General features: G+C 35.4%; 1 protein-coding gene and 1 long non-coding RNA gene across 2 annotated transcripts in view; one reads left to right on the top strand and one right to left on the bottom strand.

The window, feature by feature from the left end:
- The window catches only part of LOC108735155, a 480,326-nt gene that overhangs the window by 265,734 nt on the left and 194,349 nt on the right, over nucleotides 1-20,243 (bottom strand). The gene's annotated exons all lie outside the window — the stretch shown is intronic.
- The window catches only part of LOC108735164 (xaa-Pro aminopeptidase ApepP), an 86,626-nt gene continuing 67,686 nt past the window's right edge, over nucleotides 1,304-20,243 (top strand). The window contains exon 1 of the mRNA XM_025976650.1: nucleotides 1,304-1,490. Within this exon, the coding sequence (XP_025832435.1) occupies nucleotides 1,442-1,490 (49 nt within the window). The 5' untranslated portion in view covers nucleotides 1,304-1,441. The remainder of the gene's footprint in view (nucleotides 1,491-20,243) is intronic.

The following is a 20,243-nucleotide window of genomic DNA, read 5'->3' as shown; positions in this document are numbered from 1 at the left end:
CCCACCTCCACCCGCTTGAAAATATTTTTTTTATTGAATTTTATTTGAATTATAGTGTATGAAAATTGTCAAAATAATCAACTTTCAACCCCCATAACTTTTTATGGGGCTGAGACAGTCGCAAATTTTTTATGGGGTTTTACTCAGGTGACCACCCCCTTTCGATCCCCCCTACCCCCACCCACATCTAACCCCCATAACTTTTTATGGGTTGAGACCGCCACGAACTTTTTACGGTACAGTGGTGGGAGAGAACTGCTCTTTCGATCCCATCCACCCCCACACTCTTCGGGAGGGGGGGCATCATCTAGACATTTACCTATTACTGTAAATGGTTAAGGATTTGGGATGTTCTAGTTTTAGGGAAATACGAAGATTAGCTCAGTATAGAAAAAATATGCGTGTCTGACTGACGATCTTATGGTGATGATAATATTTAATCATTAAACTTTGCAAATTTGAACACCCGGTACGTTCATCTCTTCCATTAAGTATCATCCTAACCTACCATAACCCCATGGCAATGAGATACGTCTGTTATTCAAGAGACAGGAGAAAAAATAAAATGGNATCAACTTTCAACCCCCATAACTTTTTATGGGAGTGAAACCGCCGCAAATTTTTTATGGGGTTTTACTCAGGTGACCACCCCCTTTCGATCCCCCCTACCCCCACCCACATCTAACCCCCATAACTTTTATGGGTTGAGACCGCCACGAACTTTTTACGGTACAGTGGTGGGAGAGAACTCCTCTTTCGATCCCATCCACCCCCACACTCTTCGGGAGGGGGGGCATCATCTAGACATTTACCTATTACTGTTCAAAAATGGTTAAGGATTTGGGATGTTCTAGTTTTAGGGAAATACGAAGATTAGCTCAGTATAGAAAAAATATGCGTGTCTGACTGACGATCTTATGGTGATGATAATATTTAATCATTAAACTTTGCAAATTTGAACACCCGGTACGTTCATCTCTTCCATTAAGTATCATCCTAACCTACCATAACCCCATGGCAATGAGATACGTCTGTTATTCAAGAGACAGGAGAAAAAATAAAATGGAACACAAACTTCCTGAACAGAGATCACCTTGTTCGGAACCAATTAACTGTTCCACGTGTCGTGTTTACGCATACGGCAACGTAACATTAACCAGAGTGCCGATGAAAATAAACAAAACAAAGAACCATAATTAAGTCTGACAGATACACCCACGCTTACGACGCATGCGCATTTGGAGTGCGCGCACGCTGCTTCGCGAGTGTCGCCAATAATTTTGATAGTTCGGTTCAAGCGCGCGAATGTTGGCTGACGCTCGCTATTTTCGGTGAGGTGTGCGAATAAGGTTTTCGAAATTTTGCGGAGTTGATAAGTTGCGGAAATTGCGCGCGGAAATTTTGACAAAGTTGTCGACAGTGTCCAGGATTAAGATCAACCATGTGGAGTATTGTGGGTGCGATTTTTCTACTGTTCATAATCAGCCCTGGTATGCAAAAAAAATATTTTTTTTCACACACAAATTTGTATTTTATTAATAAATTAGCTTCCACAATTATATTATTAAACAATATTAAGACGATTAATGAATGTAAAAGAAAGTTTTTCTTACTTATTTTACCAAGAAATTTCTAAATTTAAAGAGATGTTTTTTTTTGTCGTTGCGATTTCCCTGTTGTTAATAACCACCTTTCGGCATACAATAACAAATAAAATTGTTTTTTCTTCAAAAACTAATGACATTACTTAATTAGGTAAATANAAGCTTGTCAGTCCTAAGACTGGTTGCACACGTACCTCCACTATTTCCTATCCTGAGATTATCTTCTAGAAAAACTAGAACATCCCGCAACCTTAATTAGGTTTACCTCTACTCCTCTTAACTCCTGTTTCTGTTTCTAATTTGTCTCTGACTACCTTGCGTGCCTGATAATAACTCCCCATTTCTAACCTTCTATATCCTCATCATCCGCCTATAACACCACATTTCGAAAGCTCCTAACCTTTTCTTTTCCGACGCGCTCATCATCCATGTTTAGCACCCGTACAGCGTCGTGCTCCAGATAGAGCAAAGAACTAATTTGTTTTTATTGAAGGTAACTCGACCCTGCGCTATTCTCTGTTTTATATCTCTACTGCTCCTTCCATCTTGAGTTATCTGACTTCCTAGATAACGAAAATCAGCCACTTCTTCTAATTTTTCTTTTTTATTTTCATACAGTACTGTTTTGTTAATACCGCTTCCATTTTATTTAAAGCTATCTTGTTAAATGTTAATACTATTATATCATCTGCAAATGTATATAAGCATACTAATCTTTTGCCCATGTGTATCTATCCCTACAGTTGTACTCTCTTTAATGAATGTTTATCGCGCCATCAACAGGTATTATGATGAACAAATTTTTTTGTCATTCTTTGTGAAAAGGAATTTTACTTATTTAATTAAGCAAATAATTGCTACTTCAACTTTCTAAATTTCTTGAAAGTTTCACCTGCTTGGAGGGGCCATGTGTAAGAAGACTATAATACTCAGGTACCTACATACACGACATTTAGCTAATTGTGTAGACTTCAGAAAATCTTTTTAATTTTCCCTTTCGGTAAAATGTCTGCGTTTTTATCTGTATGTGTGTGGATGTCACGCTACATACCTATTAGATAAATCGTATTGACCTAAAATTTGGCACTGTTGTAAAAGATGCTCGCCTGCACTATTTCAAATAACGTGAATCTATTTTTATCACTAAATTTCTCTAAAAGCCGAGTGATATATCATACAAAAATATTTTTTTTTACATTAATGAACTCGTATTGGATACGGTCAGGGCAGACTTAGAAACTTTATAAACCACAAGCCTTTAGACGCGGTTAAATACTGTTCATTTTCTATCCCTAGGGAACTGTATTTTATTTTTTGTAAAAAAGGTACCCCATGTCCTTTTCTGTGCCCCTGACAGTGTGTCTACAAAATTTCTTGAAGATCGGTTGAGTGGTTAAAGTCTGAAATGGTAACATACAAACACACTCACATTTCATTTAAGTTACATTCGTATATATCCATAAAATCGGAGACGATGTCCTTGTTATAGTTAACAGATGGACTTAAAGGGTAATTGAATGAATATTACAAAAGCACAACATCTTTTTATACTTTATACATACAGCAGAGGCATCCAGACTGTTGAGAAGGGAATCCATTATGTTATTACGCAGAATATGTGTATAGTTAGTGGTTTAGCAATTTAGAAAAAAACCTCGAACACTCCACTTACTTGCCAAGCTGCTTGAGAAGGCTGATAAATAGCCCGACATGTTCAAGAAGTAGGTGCTTCTGTTCACAAAACAAAATCGCTATTTTTAGTTTACGTACGCGTTTCGAAGATGAGCTAGACCAAACGGGAGCGTTTGCTTTATACCTTTCATAATGGCCACTTTACTATCGAGAACTAAACATCAAACACAATCTGTAAAACATCATTTTCTTTTCTGTTTCCAGTCTGCTGGGTTCATAGAAATGAGCGCAAGATACAACATATATTGACAAAATTCAATATTAACCCAGCAATTTTTGTAAGAGAACCTTATAAGTTTTACTAGAAAGTATAGGAAATTTTACTGTGCTAGCATGATTATTTTTTTCTTTTACGATATAGTATTGTATAAAAATAAATAAAAGAAAAACAGAAATACAGGTATGCAAGGGTAGAAAAAGTAGGGAAAGAGCGAATATAAAGATGGCAGACGAAAAATTAGAAGAAGTGGCTGATTTTAAATATCTAGGAAGTCAGGTAAGTCAGGACGGAAGGAGTAGTAGGGATATAAAGCAGAGGATAGCGCAGGGTCGTGTCGCCTTTAATAAAAAGAAGTCACTTCTATGCTCGCGAACGGTTAATTTAGAAATTCGAAAAAGGTTGTTAAAGGTGTATGTTTGGAGCACGGCGTTGTACGGGTGCGAAACATGGACAGTGGGAGCGGCGGAAAAGAAAAGGTTAGAAGCGTTCGAAATGTGGTGTTATAGGCGGATGATGAGGATATCGTGGGTAGAAAAGGTTAGAAATGAAGAGGTATTGGAAAGAATAGGAGAACAGAGGACTCTATGGAAGTCAATAAAAAATAGGCGAGATAGGTTGGTAGGACACCTTCTCAGGCATGAAGGTCTAGTCAGAGACATATTAGAGGCAGAAACAGGAGTTAGGAGGGGTAGAGGTAGACCTAGATTAGATTACTGTTCGCAAATAGTTAAGGATGTGGGCTGTTCTAGTTTTAGGGAAATGCGAAGTTTAGCTCAGGATAGGAAAGAGTGGAGGTACGTGTCCAACCAGTCTCAGGACTGACGACCTTATCATGATGATGATGATTTTGTTGTTTGACAGAACAGAAGATATGAGAAGAAAACCACGCATTTGTGTATGCGACCATTACATTATTATAGAAATCCAGTTTGAATTTTCTTATAATGTATAAACCTTTCACAATTTGCTTATTTTCTAAATGAAATCGGGGCATCGACTGCTTGTGGCATGGAAAATACTCAAAATACAATTTTCCTTATCTTTACTTGACCACTTATACTTACATTTTATATTTTTATATTTTATAAGTGAATCCAATGTAGCATTTACTTTTCGAATGAGATCATATAAACTATGTGAATGGCGTAAACAAATAAACGCAATATCTTAATTATATTACGGCTATTTGCATATAATAGCAGAGATAACTTATTAATACATATTATACATAATAGACTGTAGTCACAGAAGCTTATACAATACACATACGATAATTTTGAAATTGTTTACAACTTTGGTAAACTAACTGCATTGTATTTTTACAGACTGCGTAAAGAAATTACATAAACAAATTACGTTATATTTGTAAAATGTCTATTAAGTAATATTACAGAAAATAGAAAATACTGACTGTATTTTGACGTATTCAAACAGGTGTTATTATACATTTGATGTATATATTTGACACATTGATTAATATGTTTTTTCGAAATAATTCAAACTGTTGCCTTCAAAAATATCAGGTGGTCTATGGTTGGGCAGAATAGAGAATTATAACAATTTTAGTTTTTCTACTTCTAGGCTAAAAAAAGAATAATAGTATTAAATGAATAAGCCACAATAAAACGATTTGTTCGTAACACTGAAAAGTGTTTTCTTTTTCGTTATAATTTGTGAAATTTTCATTCAAGAGGAAGAACAGCCATTAGTAATTGAAATAGACGTGAAGTAAAGAAGAAAATGAAGTATCAATGTCAGTACAATATTTAAATAGCGTTTTATATGAGACAGAAAATCAATTAAAGAATAGTTGACCTCCTTGCATCAAGTATCAGAATCTTACTTCCTGAACTGATTTAAGTAAGGGTGACGTCATGAAAAATTCAATATGGCGTATGGTAGCCATATTAAACTAAAGTTCACAACGATATATCAAAAAAAAAATATTGTATATACTTTAATAGGTTCATGGTGCTTTTTTTCTTAAATATATTATTGGTAATCATCAAATTTTTGAATGTACTTACTCCAAATTTTCGACTTGTATCCAAATTCTTTCATAAATGGTCAATTTCTGATAACAATGGCTTTATCTACATTATTATCCTTTCCTGCGGGAATATGCATATAGCACACAGTGTAGGTATTTATCATCTTCACTCCTACTGTATTTTTTTTTCTGGCCTCGCCACCATTCACTTCCGTATCAAAAATACATTGAAAATTAAAATATTGCATTTATATTTACCAAATGATTATACTTTTAAAACGTGTTAAAAAATAACTGACAGATCATTGAAAACACTAAGCATATAATAAGAATGACCAAAAACAAGGAAAGGTATCCAATGGTCTTTTGACTATTACGCATTATAAAGTTCTCGGAAGGAGGGTGTCTGTCTTTCTGTGTGCTATCGTTATCAAACAATAAAATAAACTTGTTGGATTTCGATGAGTTTTCACTGTTCTGCAGAGCATTACCCCGGGATAACTATAATTTATTTTTCATAAACGATCACCAAAAAGTTATCAAAAATATGTTTATTTGTGAGGTTTTTTTTTTCAAAAAAAATTTAATGGGATTTCTACTGTAGTTAAAAGCAATTTGGGGAAATTGATGAAGTAACAATGTTCATAACCATCGTAGATAGCCTTACGATGGGTATTAAAATCAAATTCAATCTCAAAGTAAAAGTACAGTCTTTTGACCTGCAAATTGTAGGTACAGTCTATTTCAATTTGTTAGAATTGTGACCTTGAAGAAATCTGCGCGAAGATAGAAAGAATACACACTAGGCGTGAGCAAGACAGAAATAGTTGGAACAAGCTTGAACGAGCAGAGCTCTCGATGGGCGGTCTTAGGAGATCGGCTAGAACTGTACAGTACTAGACGAAAATGTTTAGCAATTTCTTAAAACAAAAATGTATATAAATTAACAATAGAAAACAAAGCAAAAGTTTTATAGGTGTGTAGAACGTTAAGTTAAATCACTTGTTATTATTTTTGGCTAAATATGCTTTTAAATAAAGCATATTCTTAAATTTTAACGAGGCAGTTTAAATAATTTTGCAAATGGTACTGTACACTTTTGTCTAGTTCTCGCTCGATGATCGATGGAGAAATTAGCTCCGCAGACAAATATGATTGAATTTGGAATTATGCTACGGCGCATCCTAATAAAAGGAAGGGACATATCTCTAACTTCTTGAAACGAACAGTAGCATAGTTTTTCATAGAAAAAGTGCCAATTTACTTCCGGAGAAAAGATTTGAAATTAGGTAAAATCAACAACCGTTAAAATAGATTAAATTCGGATACGTTTAAATTAGACAACCAAAACAATCCATAATCGAATTTTCAATGTGGAATCACTCCTGTGACGCACGCAAATTCCACGCCTGTTCCGTAAACTGACCCAGAATTTCGTGATTTTGGTTTATTTTTATCGCTTCGCTTACTAAAAATTACTTATTACAGATGCGTTATAATAGCAATATCACGCTAGCTCATCGATTTTACATCATCTGCTGTTGAAAACGATTAACAGCCAGCCAAACCTATTCCGATACAAATTAAAATGGACATTCACCTGATTATTTTCTAATAAAATGTCTTAGAAAATGAAATTATACATTTTTATATTATTCTAACTTTACAATTGCGCTTTTAATCATCGCTTTTTTATTTCTTTTAGCTCTATTGATTTTGATTTTAAACAATTACAAAACTAGAGGAACAAAAGCAGAACAATATACAACTATAACTAATATTAACTTCGAAGATTTGGTTCCTACAGCGGTGATACGGTTCAAACCCTTAAATACGTATCATGTCACATTATTTACATTATTGTAACAACAACTCTTCTACAGTGACTGACCTACACTAACCATTGATGTTGTATTACTGAATTAGTTTATTGAATTGCACATCGATTGCCTCATACAATAGGTTTAAACGTTAAAAGAACAAATGGTTACTAGAGGTTGACTGTTAACATAAACACCTTGAATCACTGATAATCTAATATAACAAATAAACAATATATGAGTAAAAAAGATAGAATACAAATACCACACTGACACTGGTAATCGCCAGCTGATTGAGTACAGCGTTGTGAGTCCTATTTCTTTACCAGGGTCGGAACTGAATTTACCTGTACATTCAACTACGTTTTTCTCAAAATCGATGAACTTTTATACACACAAACTTTTACTTAATTTTTAGGTTTTATAGGACTCTAGCCCCTCTTAATTTCTGTTACACCCTGTTTAATTGAAAACGTAGGAAGTATTTTACGTTTCCTGTTATATTGGCACAAGACAAACTCACCAGGTTCATGATATGAGTATCAATATTGTTATTTTTTTAAAATTCCATTTTACTTTATTATTGTCATATCGCTAATGCGTTTTGTGCCAAGATATTTCCGTTGCTTCAGGCGTCAAAATTAGACCCCGCACGACTTGACACAATGAATATGTAACACAAAATGTGCTATAATAAAACTTTGCAATTTAAAATTATCTGCCATTATTCTGCATTGTCGGTTTTCCACATTAATTTATACATACGGGCGCGACAGTAGACTTCAAAGATTAGCACCGTCTAATACACAAAGTAGGTAGAACGAAGATTGATGATCGTAATTAGTACTAAGGTTTTTTCTTTATGGTAGATGGAAGAATGATTATAAAAATTTACAGTATAATTAGTGCAATTCATTAGCCTTCGGCAGGAATGAGACATTTTTAAGTGAGTTGTTTGCTAGTCATTGCAAAAATTATTGTTATAAATTATTTGTAGTAAACGTATTAATATTATGGATAAATTTTCCAGTGGCGTCCAAGGTTACTATTTGTACTCATTGTATTGTATTAATTTAAACGTTTGTGTAGAGGTAATTCAGAATGACATGATCTACGAACTTGGGTTATAAACAATGCCCTATGTATCTATACATCCTAGACTGTAGCAACCGTCCTACTGCAGTGATCTCTAGTCAAGAAGTTTGCCATAAAGTAGATGATATTAGAAAATTTTCAATGTGGTGAATTTGTACTTGGATGTGGGTAGATACAATAATGATTACCGGTTATTTTTCCGTATTGAATTATCCCGATAATCGTTTCTCTGGCAGTAAATAATCCTGGACGAAAATTCTCCGACGTCAATTTTCCAGCTGTTAAATTATCCGAATGGTGAAGTTTCCACAAGAAAATTATATAGGTACAAAAATATATTTAGCCTAACTTTTTTTATATTTTCCTACTGTAAAAAAACTGAGTGGTTATTCTGAATAGAATAAGTTTAAATATTACGCCGCCCATGTTCTTGTTGTTTTTTTATTAATATATAGGGTTGTTCGGAAAGTCATTTCGTTTTTTCCCGACAGAGGATTTAATTGTATTCTTTTGCACCCAACTTCACATTTAAGCCGTATAATTTTTATATGCTTTGAGAGCTCATATAGCAAGGCTTGTGTGTGAAAAATTCCAATTAATTCTACGCAGTAGTTTTTGGTTGGTGCCCTTTTAAATATGGAGAGCGATAAGCAGCATTTTCGACATATCTTACTGTTTTACTACAGAAAGGGTAAAAATGCTGTTCAAGCCAGAAAGAAATTGACTGATGTGTATGGAGAAGGTGTGTTGACAGTACGCCAGTGCCAGAACTGGTTCGCTAAATTTCGATCCGGCAATTTTGATGTCGAAGATGCACCACGTTCGGGAAGGCCGGTTGAAGCTGATAAAGACGCGATAAAGGCATTAGTTGATGTGAACCGGCGAATAACAACACGTGAGATCGGATTGAGGTTAAATTTATCAAATTCAACAGTTTATGACCACTTGAAAGGCCTGGGATTATCCTCGAAGCTCGATGTATGGGTTCCCCATGTTCTCACAGAGAGAAATCTGTGTCGCCGCATTGACGTCTGCGATTCGCTTCTCAAACGTCACGAAAATGATCCGTTTTTGAAGCGCATCATCACTGGGGACGAAAAATGGGTTGTATACAACAACGTCAAACGCAAGAGGTCATGGAGCAAAAAAGATGAACCGGCTCAAACCATTTCCAAAGCCGATATTCACCAAAAAAAGGTGATGCTGTCTGTTTGGTGGGATTTTAAAGGAATCGTTTTTTTTGAGCTTTTACCGGATAACACAACGATTAATTCGGAAGTCTACTGTCATCAGCTGGACAAACTGAATGATGCACTTCAACAGAAAAGGTCAGAACTAATCAACAGGAAAGGTGTAGTGTTTCACCAAGACAACGCGAGACCTCACACAAGTTTGGTCACTCGCCAAAAGCTTTTACAGCTTGAATGGGATACAATGCTACACCCACCATATTCTCCAGACCTGGCACCATCGGATTATTATTTGTTCCGGTCACTCCAAAATTTTTTAGACGGTAAAACCTTCACCTCAAATGAGGAGGTCAAAAACCTCCTCGATCAGTTTTTTGCCAGCAAAGACCAAAAATTTTATGAGCGTGGAATTATGCTACTACCAGAAAGATGACAAAAGGTGTTGGACCAGAACGGTCAATATATAATTTAATAAAGTATTTGTTTATTATACGAAAACTGTCTTTCATTTCCACAAAAAAAACGAAATTACTTTCCGAACAACCCTATAGTTCTACTGCTGTATAAAAAGAAAGGAAAGAGTGAATATAAGAATAGGAAATGAAAAAAAAAAAGAAGAACTCGCTGATTTTCGGAATCTAAGAAGCCAGAAAATTCAGTATGGAAGGAATAATAGAGATATAAAACAAAAGATAATGCAGAATTGAATCGCCTTTAACAAAAAGAAGTCACGTCTATGCTCTATGATTGTTGAAGATGTATGTCTGGAGCAAGACTGTGTATGGGTGCTAAACGTGGACAGTAGACACAACTGAGAGGAGAAGCGTTCGAAAATGATGTTACAGACAAATGTTGAGGATACCATGGGTACAATGAGGAGGTATTAGAATGAATATGAGAGCAGAGGGCGCTACGGAAGTCAACAAGAAATAGGCCAGACAAGTTGGTAGGATACCTTCTCAGGCATGAAGGGTTAGTTAAAGTCATATTAGAACTACAAACAGAAGTTAAGAGGAGTAGAAATATAGACCTAGATTAAATTAGGATGTGGAATGTTCCAGTTTTAAGAATATGGGAAGATTAGCCCACGAAACGAAAGAGTGGAGGTGCATGTCAAATCACTGTTAGGAATAATGATGAAGTAAATTGTTGTTTTCAACTTAAGCGTTTTGGATAAAATAATTTTATTATTGTGAATATAAGATATACGCTGTAAAGTTCGTATTTTCCATAGGTAAATTGTTTTCATTTCCTTTAAAAATATCTTCCAAACAAGCGAGTTGGGATTACTTCGCAAACATCCAATTTAATACCCGGTTCCAGGAAATATTTTACCGTAATAAAAATAACTTTCCGAGAACAAGATAAAATCGCCCTTAATTTGACAAGGTATTAAGTATTACTACCTAATGACGAAGATAAAAAAACCTTTATTAAATTTGTGCCTTTTAATTAAGTTGGAATTGCTCCGATCGCATTTTGTTCATAAATTTTGTAAATAGAACTTAAAGGCGGATATTCGATCATTCGGACAATAATAACAACAGTTAATGGCGGGCATAAAATCAATTTTATGAATAACTCTGTTCACATCTTATCAGAGTGTGAAGGCAGTAAAAATTAGACATACAAGTTACTCAAATGTTCATCCGTCATGGGAATCAAATGTCGAGGATTTTTTCCCGCTTTTTTCGAGTATGTTTTACGTTTCTCCCAAAATTAGTTCCTAAAATATATAAAAACAATATTCATCATTATTATCATAATGTCATAAGTCCTGGTCACGCACCTCCACTCTTTCCTATCCTGAGCTAATCTCCGCAATTCCCTAAAACTATTTTGCGAACAGTAATCTAATCTAGGTCTACCACAAATTCTCTTAACTCCTGTTTCTGCCTCTAATATGTCTCTGAGTAGATTTTCATCATTAAGAAGCTGTGCTACTAACCTATCCTAACTATTTTTTATTGACTTTGTTTTCCTATTTTTTTCAATATCTCTTTATTTCTAACCTTCTCTATCCACGGTATCCTCATCATTCGCCTGTAACATCACATTTCCAACTCTTCTAATCTATTCCTTTCTGCCGCGCCCACCGTCCATGTTTCGCACCCGTACAACGCCGTGCTCCAAACATTCACCTTTAACAATTTTTTTCAAATTTCTAAATTAATCGTTCGCGAGCATATAAGTGACCTCTTCGTATTGAAGGTTACACGACCCTGCGCTATGCACTGCTACATATATCCCTACTATTCTTTTCTTCCTGACTTATCTGACTTCGTAGATAACTAAAATCAGCCACTTCTTCAAATCTTTCGTCTCCTATCTTTACATTCGCTCTTTCCCTACCTTTTCTTCCATTTTATACCAGAATTTTTGTTTTATATACAATATTACAGTTAAAAAAATATTTTTACTTGTATATATGTATTTTATTCACTGTTTGGTTTTGTCTTTGTTTGTGTGTTAAACGATATTAGTATTCGCTTGTTTTATTTGTGTACTTTTTTGCATGTTTCTCTAGTTTTAAATTAAAGTTAGAGATAAATTTAAAAACCCAAAAACATATAAGGAATTTTTCTGTTCCTGTAATAGTAACAAAATCTGTACAAATAAGTCTTGGGGCATCTTTATAACACCCGTCTAGGTAGGTACCAACCACCCTATACGTTTAGAAAACCTCATTTAGCTACCATGTCATCACTTAGGAATTTGCCCATGGATAGAGTACCTCAGGGGTGCAGAAGGAAACACAAACGAGTGATTATTTGAGGGGTGATTATTTGTACGGAAGTTATTTAAGTCTGTATTCCAATTCACGTGAAGTAAAGAAGAAAATGAAGTATCAATGTCAGTACAATATTTAAATAGCGTTTTATATGAGACAGAAAATCAATTAAAGAATAGTTGACCTCCTTGCATCAAGTATCAGAATCTTACTTCCTGAACTGATTTAAGTAAGGGTGACGTCATAAAAAATTCAATATGGCGTATGGTAGCCATATTAAACTAAAGTTCACAACGATATATCAAAAAAAAAATATTGTATATACTTTAATAGGTTCATGGTGCTTTTTTTCTTAAATATATTATTGGTAATCATCAAATTTTTGAATGTACTTACTCCAAATTTTCGACTTGTATCCAAATTCTTTCATAAATGGTCAATTTCTGATAACAATGGCTTTATCTACATTATTATCCTTTCCTGCGGGAATATGCATATAGCACACAGATCTGGCTTCCTCTACAACGAAAATCAGCCACTTCTTCAAATCTTTCGTCTCCTATCTTTACATTCGCTCTTTCCCTACCTTTTTTTCCATTTTATACCAGAATTTTTGTTTTATATACAATATTACAGTTAAAAAAATATTTTTACTTGTATATATGTATTTTATTCACTGTTTGGTTTTGTCTTTGTTTGTGTGTTAAACGATATTAGTATTCGCTTGTTTTATTTGTGTACTTTTTTGCATGTTTCTCTAGTTTTAAATTAAAGTTAGAGATAAATTTAAAAACCCAAAAACATATAAGGAATTTTTCTGTTCCTGTAATAGTAACAAAATCTGTACAAATAAGTCTTGGGGCATCTTTATAACACCCGTCTAGGTAGGTACCAACCACCCTATACGTTTAGAAAACCTCATTTAGCTACCATGTCATCACTTAGGAATTTGCCCATGGATAGAGTACCTCAGGGGTGCAGAAGGAAACACAAACGAGTGATTATTTGAGGGGTGATTATTTGTACGGAAGTTATTTAAGTCTGTATTCCAATTCAAAAAGACACCGAGCGGCATGACCTAAAGTTTTAGGCCATTGCCTAGAATTCGGGAGGACGCCGGTTCGATTCTGGGTCCGTCTGCCTTGGTCCAAGTTTTTCTGGGATTTGCTTGAATCACTTTGGCAAAAACTTTAAAAACTTTTGGGTGTTTCGTTCCCACCAGCCACTAATGCTGGTGGGCGGGCAGTCCTTCCGGACTATGCTGGAAGGTAGGGCGTAAGGCCCTCTTCAGCCTGCTTTCAGGAATCGTGGGAATGGGTGGGTGGTGGTTCGGGTGAAAAAGATGAGGCGGACGAAATGAAGACAGAAGAGAGTGAAAGATTATTTGTGGAATATTACTGCCTCAGCATTTGCCTAAGTGATCCAAGGAAACCACAGAAAAACTTGGACCGAGGCAGACGAACAGACCCGGAATCGAACCGGCGTCCTCCCGAATGCTAAGCAATGGTCTAGACCTCTAGGCCATGCCGCTCGGTGTCACTTTGGCAAATGCTAGGGCAGTAATATTACACAGATAAATCTTTCAGCCCCTTCTATCTTCATTTCGTCCGTCTCAGCTTTCTCACCCGAACCACCACCCACCCAATTCCGCAGGAAGGTCTTCCGTCCGTACCTTCCGGCGTAATCCAGAGGGACTGCCCGCCTACCAACGTTACTGGCTGGTGGGAATGTAGCACCCAAAAGTTTTAGTTTTTTTTTCTAAAAAGACAGATCCAATGGATTCGAGTTTTTCTCAAAATTTTTTACAGCTCTAAGGGATTGAAGATCTGATTATTTGATATTAATTTCAACTTGATAAGTCGACGCGTTTCTGAGAAAAAAAGTCTTGATAGAAAGACAGACGGACAACTAAGTGATCCCATAAGGATCCTATTTTTCCTTTTGAGGTATGGAACAATGAAAACTAGTTGACAGGTCTCTATCCATTGACGCGAAATAAAAACCGCAAATGCTCAAAAATATTTATTTACTCATTTGCGATTCGTTTATTTACAAAACAGTCTTAACCAAACGAACATCTTGGTAGGTACTAAAAAAGCGCGCAAGTTTATGCGAAAATAGTTCAGCACAGCTGATGCTCAGCTCAGCGAGTCTGTTCTGACGCTACACAACAACCGTTGTTTTAAGTCATTTACGGGCTATTTTGGTAACGGTCTAAAATGCATTTAGTAGTACAGAAAGCCACCGAGAAGACTCTAGGGTGAATATTATTACGTCATCGGTACCCCTGTTAGACCGCCTAATTATGTTTTTTTAATTATGTGCAAACGTTTCTCCACACTTAATAGATGACATCTTCAGTGAGCTCATTGTTTTGGTCTCATGATCATATATAAAGAAAAGTGTCAGGGTTAGCGACAAAAAAAAGACTAAACCCGTGTGTAGAGTGAAAGGGAAAAATGGTAAAGGAGAGATCCTGATGTGAATAATTAAAACAAGGTAATAACTATGTGTACGAAACGTAAATGACTACGCATCTGAAGATTTGTAGATAAATGCCTTTCATCTCCCAATAATTTAACGAGCGTTTTCATAAGTTTTAATTATTTTATATATTTTAGCAAATACAATATAATGCCGGAAAGCACTGAATCTGGCACCACACACGAAAAGTGTAAGTACCATGAGATTCTACGTGTTTCTTTAGATAATTATTACTTTTCAAAGCCTAATAAATACCTTCCATTTCCAAATCGTTTCTATTTATTATTATCATATATTTTATCACAAATAATGTCGAAATGTACCTATAACCATTCCAATGTAGAAAACCGTTGGCACTATGACATTCTATGTACCTTCTTTCATAATTATCACTTCTCAAAGCTTAGTAAATACCTTCCATCTCTCAATAATTCACGAAATACTTCTCTATGTTCATGTAAAGTAAATTCTTTTTGGCTGTCCTCAATTTTTCTTTTGTAATATTTTACCTGATTAGTCCTTATATTATCTCCAGTATAGAATTCCACACTGGAAATATTTTTGAGTAATTCTCTTATAATTTATTTATAAATTCGAAAAAGATTGTTAAAGGTGTATCTTTGGAACGCGGCGCTGTACAGGTGCAAAACATAGACGGTGAGCACGGCGGAAAAGAAAAGGTTAGAAACGTTCGAAATGTGGTGCAAAAGGCGAATGATGAGGATACCGTGGATAGAGAAGGTAAGAAGTGAGGAGGTATTAGAAAGATTAGAAGAACAGAGGACTCGATGGATGTCGATAGGAAATAGGTGAGATAGGTTGGTAGGACACCTTCTCAGGCATGAAGATCTAGTCAGAGACATATTAGAGGAAGAAACAGGAGTTAGAAGGAGTACAGGTAGACCTAGATAAGATTACTGTTCGCAAACAGGATGTGGGATGTTCTAATTTTAGGGAAATGCGAAGATTAGCTCGGGATAGTAAAGATTGGAGGTACGTGTCCAACCAGTTTGACGTCCTTATGATGATGATTTCTCTTATAAATATAGATACATCAGAAGCAAGAAAAATCGGACAGATACCTTTCCTGAAGGGCGTCCAGTTCCCTTCAGAGGGCATATAAATTCATTCATTGGCATTTTAGATTAAATTTTGTTGTGAAATTTATGACATACTTTCATCATTCTTATATTTTATTCATAAAACAATCTAATACGTTATTTAATAACAAGCAAACACCATACAGGTATAAATATCAAAGCTTTTGATGTAGTTTACTATTAATAAACGCATTACTACCGAAGGAAATGCGGCTCATGACGTACTTCAGAAGCAGTAACAAGAATCGACTGAAGTACCTACCAAAACACCGGATACGGTTACACGTGGTTAAAACCAGACTTCCTAGTTTAAAGTAAATAAATGTATCGAATAACGGTATTCCGCTTCTTCAGCGTCGCTTTTAGACTAGATGTACCTAGTACTTAAGGGCAATAGAGCTTTAAATAACATTTAGTTGTTGGTCACTACTTTGACGAAACTACTAGACGTGGATCATTATTTTACACTTATTAGTCCTCATCAGCATCCCACAGGCAGTTTTCAATAATAACCGATCGATTCGAAGTTGTTCCGTAGTAATAGGATAGTGATACAGTAATATCAAGCAACTGGCAGTATATACTGCCACCTAGTGGTTTTTGCTGCTTTTGGTGGTCCTATCGAGTATAGTAATTATTTTACAACGCTTTCCATTAATTAATTATACATTTACTACTGCTCCTTCCATCCGGTTATCTGACTCCCTAGATACCGAAAATCCGCTACTTCTTCTAAAAAAACAGAAAGTAGGGCAGGGTTAAGTCACCTTTAACAAAAACTTTTATGTTAGCGAATTGTTAACTTAGAAACTCGAAAAAGATTGTTTAAACATGGACGATGGGCGCCGTGGAAAAGGAAAGATTAGAAGCATTCGAAATGTGGTGTTACAGGTGAATAATGAGGATACCGTGGATAGAGAAGGTTAGAAATGAGGAAGTATTAGAAAGAATAGGAGAACACGGGACGTTATGGATGTCAATCAGAAATAGGCGAGATAGGTTGGTGTAGTAGGGAAATTTAAAATAAAACTCTTACATTTAGTTTCTTCTTTGAATTTACTAATTAGACTAGGGTGGTTGCTGATAGAACACCTACTTTTCCTCACGACAAACGTTGTAGGGAATATCGTAAACATAAAAAAGTGATGTCAGGTAGGAATTGTAGCAGACACTAATAAAGAACAAGGAATAACATTACACCAATTAATGTGTTAATTTTTATAAAGCCGACACTGAACTTTTGTGAAGCTGAGCAACCTCTAACCGCTGCACCCCTTACTATCAGTCGGATATCTTTTTTATCTTGTCTATACCACTCATGAAGTATTTCCTAAATAACAAGGGAATATTCAAATGACTACAGTTCCAAGTGGAAACAAGAAAAAAGATACGCCTATTCTCACAGATAATTTGCCAATTTTGATTGTCCCAACTTTACATAGGTTAATAGGACACCTTCTCAGGCACGAAGGGCCAATTAGAGGCACAGTAGAAGTAGGAAAACGAGTTAAGAGTAGTAGAGCTAGATACAGGTACATCTAGATTAGATTACTGTTCACAAATAGTTAAAGATGTGGGATACTTTAAGTTTAGGGAAATGCGAAGATTAGCTCTGGACAGGAAAAGTGGAGGTGTGCGTACCCACTCAGTCTTAGAGCCTTTTCACACGAGCTACATTTGTATAATGGCCGATTTTTTGCAGCGCTTCGATATTTTAGCCGATGTATACTTCATTTACTTCCCTTTCCCATGCCAATGTCTTGGATGCGCGCTGACAAAATCGTAGGTAGGAAGAAAAAAGATCATTATACTCTCGACTGTCTCGACTCTTGTTCATTAAACATATTTTTTCATACAGTACCTGCCAAAAGCTTTGTTCAATCATGAATAGTAGTGCGAGTCGAAAACAAGCGTTAAGCCTTTAATATGTCTTCAAATATAAATAAACATCTCGTTGATATTTTCAGTAGTAAATGGTACCAATAACAGCACATTTGACCAATGCAATTATAGTGGATAAAATGGTCGATTTTTCCGTGTAGTACTGTACGGATTATACGCTCCTCACCGGTTAAGACTTTGGCCGAGAGTTGTCACCTTCCTTTTCTAGTATAATGCTGTTCTTTTTTACTTTGCGCAAGTCAAACTGAAGGTCACACAAGTAAACGAAGTATAGTAACGTATTTATTTCAAATTTAAAGAAACAGTTATTAAAATGAAGTCGCAGAAGAGGCGCTTACTTTGTTAGCGCTTCTGATAAATTAAAAAAAAGAAGAATATAGATCGATTAATAAAAGATTTCTATAGATCTTTCCAAGATTTATGCCGAAATGGAAAACGTTTTTCAATCATTCCTTCTTCCCATGCTCTTTCTTATACAGTTTGTACAAAAAGTAGCCCGTGTAAATAGGCTCTTAGGGCTGACGACCTTATGATGATGATGACATGAACCTATATACTATGATACTCCTTTACAGATTATCTACAAATTTCGTTTTGTGCTGACCTAATTAGTTCATTAATTTCCTGCTCTAACATTACAAATTGATGTGAGATTAACTAGAATCCGATTATTAATGTAAGGTGTGGGCTAGTGGGCAAAACTTTTAGTTTTTATGCTAAATTAACATTACCTATACATTAACGTTGTTCAAGTAGATACCACCAACGCGTAGCGTTATTCGCTAACGATATGATACGTAATAGAAGTACGGTAATTTAGCTTTCAATTAACTGCAGCAGTTTAAGGTTTACTACTGAGATAAAAGACCGTTACCCCCTTAATCTACCTGAAATTCTGCTTCGTTCTCGTGTCGTTCCACTTCGTATGAATGACGAAATGTTGTAAGAGTGATATCAATAATGCCTATTTTCTGTTAAAACCTGATATGGAATGAGGAATGCAGGTATGAACTAACAATCGTAAATGCACGATGTTGTCCCCATAGAGTACAATAGAAGGGTTTCAATAAAACTGTAAATTTAGACGTCTGTATGTGCTTTTAAAAAATATGTACATAAAAAAGGAGGAATAAAAATGTTAAGAAAAAGCGCTAGAGATAACAAAAAGAAATCATTTTTATGATCGATATCGGTTAGAAAATTTCTAGATACGAAGACGATTACAAGAAATACGTGAGATAGGTTGGAAGGACACCTTCCCAGACATGATGGGTTAGTTAGAGCCACATTAGAAACAGACAAGGGAGTTAAGAGGGGTACAGGTAGACCTACATAGATTAGATATTAGAACAGCTATTTTGTATTCGTATAAAAATACCGGAACTATAATAAACATTCTGGCATTATAAGAAAGCGCTAGAGAAATGATTGGGATTGGGAGATGGAAGATATTTACTACGCCTTGGGAAGTATGAAGGACATAAAAGGAGTGGAGGAAGACCTAGATGATGACCGAGCGGCATGGCCTAGAGGCAGTGTTCGGAACCGTACGATAATTATCGTACACATACGATAATTTCATGTCTACGTACGATGTACGATATCATATTATTATCGTACGCAGATTGTACGATAATTTTCATGCATTCAAAATTTATTTTGTTCTTACCCTCTCAGACAATATCACGAAGACATTTTTTTATTAGCGAATATTTTTTTTTCTTTTTTCTCACAGCGCTATAAACATTTTTGTTATACGCAGTGTTAAATTTAGAAGAACGTAGTATGTAGGTTTTTCCTCGGCAGGTAACATCCCTTCGTGTTGGTCACCAGATGGGTCGATGGTCTTCTCATCCACAATTTTGTGATTGTAGTCATGTAGCCACTAACCATAGCCTAAGGTCAAAAACACCCCACTAACGTACCTCCACCCCCTATATCTTGTTATATTTAAGTATTTTTCTATTATTGATTTTTAATTTAAAGGGTGGGGGTAGTTCAGATCTGTCTTTTTACACGATTAATACGAGTAATTTACTAATTATAGTGATTATTTTGAAAAGTACGATAATTTTGCTCCATGTACGATAATTCTACGCTACAGGTACGATAGTTTCCTCGCTTCAGGTTGTGAACACTCATGAACATTCTATTTTTAACAGTCATTGTTTAGTATGAAGTTTCTATGAATTTCTATGTGTATCACCGTTTGCGAAGCTTAGAATTTAAGGTTTACATCACATTATTCTATAAGAACTCCTTCAGTTAACACCTAAACATTAATTGTAATAATAGTGAGTGACATAACTGACCTATTGCCAATGACCGGTTGAGAACGTTAAAGGAACAAATAACTACACTTAACCTAATCTAACAAATAACAAACAATACATATGCAAAATGGTATATGCACCT

Source organism: Agrilus planipennis, unplaced genomic scaffold, assembly GCF_000699045.2.
Source record: "Agrilus planipennis isolate EAB-ADULT unplaced genomic scaffold, Apla_2.0 scaffold102, whole genome shotgun sequence".
In the NCBI taxonomy this organism is placed as follows: domain Eukaryota; kingdom Metazoa; phylum Arthropoda; class Insecta; order Coleoptera; family Buprestidae; genus Agrilus; species Agrilus planipennis.
Note: the sequence above shows the minus strand (reverse complement) of the source record. Positions and strands in the feature narration are given on the sequence as shown.